The sequence below is a fragment of the Prunus mume genome, linkage group LG3, assembly GCF_029339155.1.
Source record: "Prunus mume cultivar Tortuosa linkage group LG3, ASM2933915v1, whole genome shotgun sequence".
Taxonomy (NCBI): Eukaryota; Viridiplantae; Streptophyta; class Magnoliopsida; order Rosales; family Rosaceae; genus Prunus; species Prunus mume.
The window spans coordinates 11,269,633-11,272,909 of record NC_142700.1 but is presented as its reverse complement, the minus strand read 5'-3'; the positions used below and the strand labels follow the sequence as shown (position 1 = coordinate 11,272,909).

Below are 3,277 nucleotides of genomic sequence, written 5' to 3'. Positions count from 1 at the left end.
CTTTCAGTCTCTGCATTGGATGCTCATAATTGGCTCATTCTAGTTCAGTCTTCTTGATTAAAGCCTAATGAAGTTGATTAGTGATAGCTCAACACATTTAACATGATTATCTCACTCAAGACTCTTTCATTTTGACCTTTTTGGCATTTGCTTGTTTTTTAATCCAACATCATGTTTCAACATTCCGATCCGTGGAAATTCACATTGAATACAAACACAATCCAATCACCGTAATAAATTTATACCCTCGTAGAGTAGAATAAGCGCGTAAACAGGATGCTAGTGTGTATGCAAAATAAGGTATAAACTACAAAATTCCAGCATGTACAAGAGAAAACAGAGTGGGGAAGCAAACAGGTTTTAATTACACAATAAACAGAGACATATACAGATATACACTCTGTTGTATAGTCATATTATATACGACATATAGAAGTGAAAGAATGATGAAAAAAAACAGCTGAGCTCCAATCCTACGGCTACTCCCACAAGCTACAAGCTGGTCCCCCTCAAAACCTCTCACCCTAAAATCTCTAAATACACCCAAAATTACATACAGTAAAAAAAAATTAAAAAAAAAAATTAAAAACAGAGGAGACTCCGGGGGCGTATCAGATAGCTTCCCACAGGTAATTGTCCTCTGTAATTTTCTCTGAACATTTTCAACTGCAAACGGATAATATGGCAGTTGAAATTTCAGGCCTGCTTCTCCAAGTCCTTGGAACTTATGAACGTGCCGTGAAAACCGTACGGAACTCTGGAGGGGAGTTGAATTGTAGCTTCAACTTTCAAATCCATGGCGTTCACGATTTGCAGCTCCGATTTCCACTCCTTCTCGTTGTGAACGAAGGCCAGAATGTACCCATCGTCCTCATTCTCCGAATTTGGGTCTCTGGGCAGAAACAGAGGCTCGCCTCCGTACTTCTCGTCGCCATAGATATGCTTCTTTACTTCACCAGTAGAGAGGTCCACTTTGGCAAAGCCCGAAACTTTGGGCCACGGCTCGGCCAGAGCCAGGTACGCGAACCGGGTTTTTCTCCCCAGTTTGTTCCGGTTCACCATCCCGGCTTCCAAATTCACATTCTCGGAGCAAATACGGCGCCGTGTCGACTTGCCGGTTTTCAAATTGAGCCGGATTTCGGACAGAACGCTCTCCAATTTCTCGTCGCATTCGTTGAAAATGGAGTCGGGCGGGGTCATGCAGGACCCGATCACAACGACTTCGTCCGTCTCCGTCTCCTCCCACGCGTTCCAGAGATGGAAGCAGAAGCAATCGGGGCAGTCGACCCATCGGATCCCCGAAGAGTCCTCCGCATTCTTGTCGAGAATCCCAAAACGTGACATCTTGTTCTTGTCGTAGATCACGGGGGACCCACCGGTGATCATCTCCTGCAGCTTGAACACCACCTGCTGGTCAGGAATTACGACATACCGTTCTGTGATAGCGAAGTCGTGCATCATGGTGGGCTGGTCAAGATTGATTTCGACGTCGGGGGATTTCTCGCCGTCCGGCGAGACCTTGAAGTACTTCAAGTAAGGCCTCTGAACGACGTCGTAGCTGAGCGCGAAGAGCTCGCCAGTGTTGGGGTCCACTTTCGGGTGGGCTATCATTGTGGACTTGAGCTGTTTATCGAAGTCGTAACGACCGACCGTTTTGAGGTCCCCTGTTTCGGTGATTTTAACGTGATACGGCAAGTCGTCTTCCGACATGGCGAGCAGGCGACCGTTGAAGTAGACGAGGCCGGCGTTGGCGACGCCGATGCCATGGGTGGGATCCACGAGGCCGAACATGCCGCGCGCGTAGAAGAGGAGGAGGCGGGCGATGCCGGAATGGCCGTGGAGCTCGCCAATGGCTTTTGGGAACAGGGGACGCCCGAGGTCGCGCTCCTGGCTAAAACGGTGCGTTTCGGTGAACCTGCAGGCGTAGCTGGCGGCCCCGTCTTTGAATTGCAGGGCGTGGACCATGCCGTCGCCGTCGAAGAAGTGGTGGCCGGCGACCGGCTCGTGAAGTGGGTTAGCGCCGTTGCGGACGTAGACGCCTTGGATTGAGGCCGGGATTTTTCCGGTGACTGGCAGAGAGTGTTCAACCGGGTGCTCCGGTACTGGAGCGAAGTTTCCGGCGATTTGGACTTTTGGGTCCGCTGTTTTGGGAAGTGGGTGTTGCTGCTCTTTTAATAGCAGAGCGCTCTCCATTGCGTCCAAGGCCATGGCTGCTGCTCTCTGTAGGAAGTTCCATTGCTGGGGCACTGGCTTTGAGGATTTAGAAGAAGGTTGGGTCTTGTTTTCTTTTGGGTTTGAGGTTGTGGAGGGAGTGAAAAGGGTGGTTGATGAAGATGAGGAAGGGGTGTGTTTGGGGATTTGGAGAAGAGAGGGGGCTTGGAGAGAGCATGTGAGTGTGTTTGGGGTTGATTTTCTGCTGAAGAAAATTGGGCTGGAGGAGGAAGAGGGGGAAAAACCCAATTGGTTTGTAGCTAAATTTGAAGAATTTGTAGAAGAAAGGTAATGTCTTTTAGTAGTAACAGGCTTAACCCATGTGCCTGTTGTTGCTGCAGCAGTGGAAGGCATGGTTTCTCTATTTTAGTAAATTAAACAAGATAAAAAAAGAAGAAGCCTACGCTAGTAATAGTAAGAGTAGAGAATGGTGGCTCTTGATTGGCCTTGAAGGGCAAGTAAACTTGTGTATTTTGTGCTTGTTGGGTTGAGAGAGAGAGAGAGAGAGAGAGAGTGTGTGTTTTTATGGTCTGCTTTTGGTTTGGGTTTGTAGAGAGAGAGAGAGTGGCCGGGGCAGACACTGAGATGGAATGAGAGAATGTGAGACTTGAAGAAACAGGTGAGAGAGATGGAGGGTATATATAAGGAGGAGAAGGAGGCAGGGAGGCCCACCTCAAACATGTAGCAAGTGACCACGTGTTGGATTTACGAGAATGGGTGCTCAATTAGGATTGCCAATAAGTGATCAGAAAGAGGTGGTGGGGGGGTCTAGTTGCTTAATAACTTGACACGACCCCTTTCTCTATAACCCTTTTATATTATGTGTGAGCCCTCAATATTATATTACATTCAATTTGGGTCTTCCTTTTTTATATTCATATCCCAAAAGAAAGTTCCTTACATATAGAACAAAACCACTCACATTATCACATTGATTGATGTGTTGTAATGTAGTTAAAAGAAGACATGTGTCCAAATCTGATTATACCATGACTCGTAACATTGTCGCATAACAAAAACATTCTAGTGTTTTTTTTTTAAATCCAATTGGTGGGTACAGGTAATA

The 3,277-nt window shown here is 47.1% G+C and overlaps 1 protein-coding gene across 1 annotated transcript; it reads right to left on the bottom strand.

Moving 5' to 3' along the window:
* Positions 1-342: 342 nt before the first annotated feature.
* LOC103325828 (9-cis-epoxycarotenoid dioxygenase NCED1, chloroplastic-like) lies at positions 343-2,992 on the bottom strand. The gene has a single exon (XM_008228017.2). It carries the CDS (start codon positions 2,563-2,565, stop codon positions 697-699), a length of 1,869 nt encoding a protein of 622 aa, XP_008226239.1. The 5' UTR covers positions 2,566-2,992; the 3' UTR covers positions 343-696.
* Between the last annotated feature and the right edge of the window lie 285 nt (positions 2,993-3,277).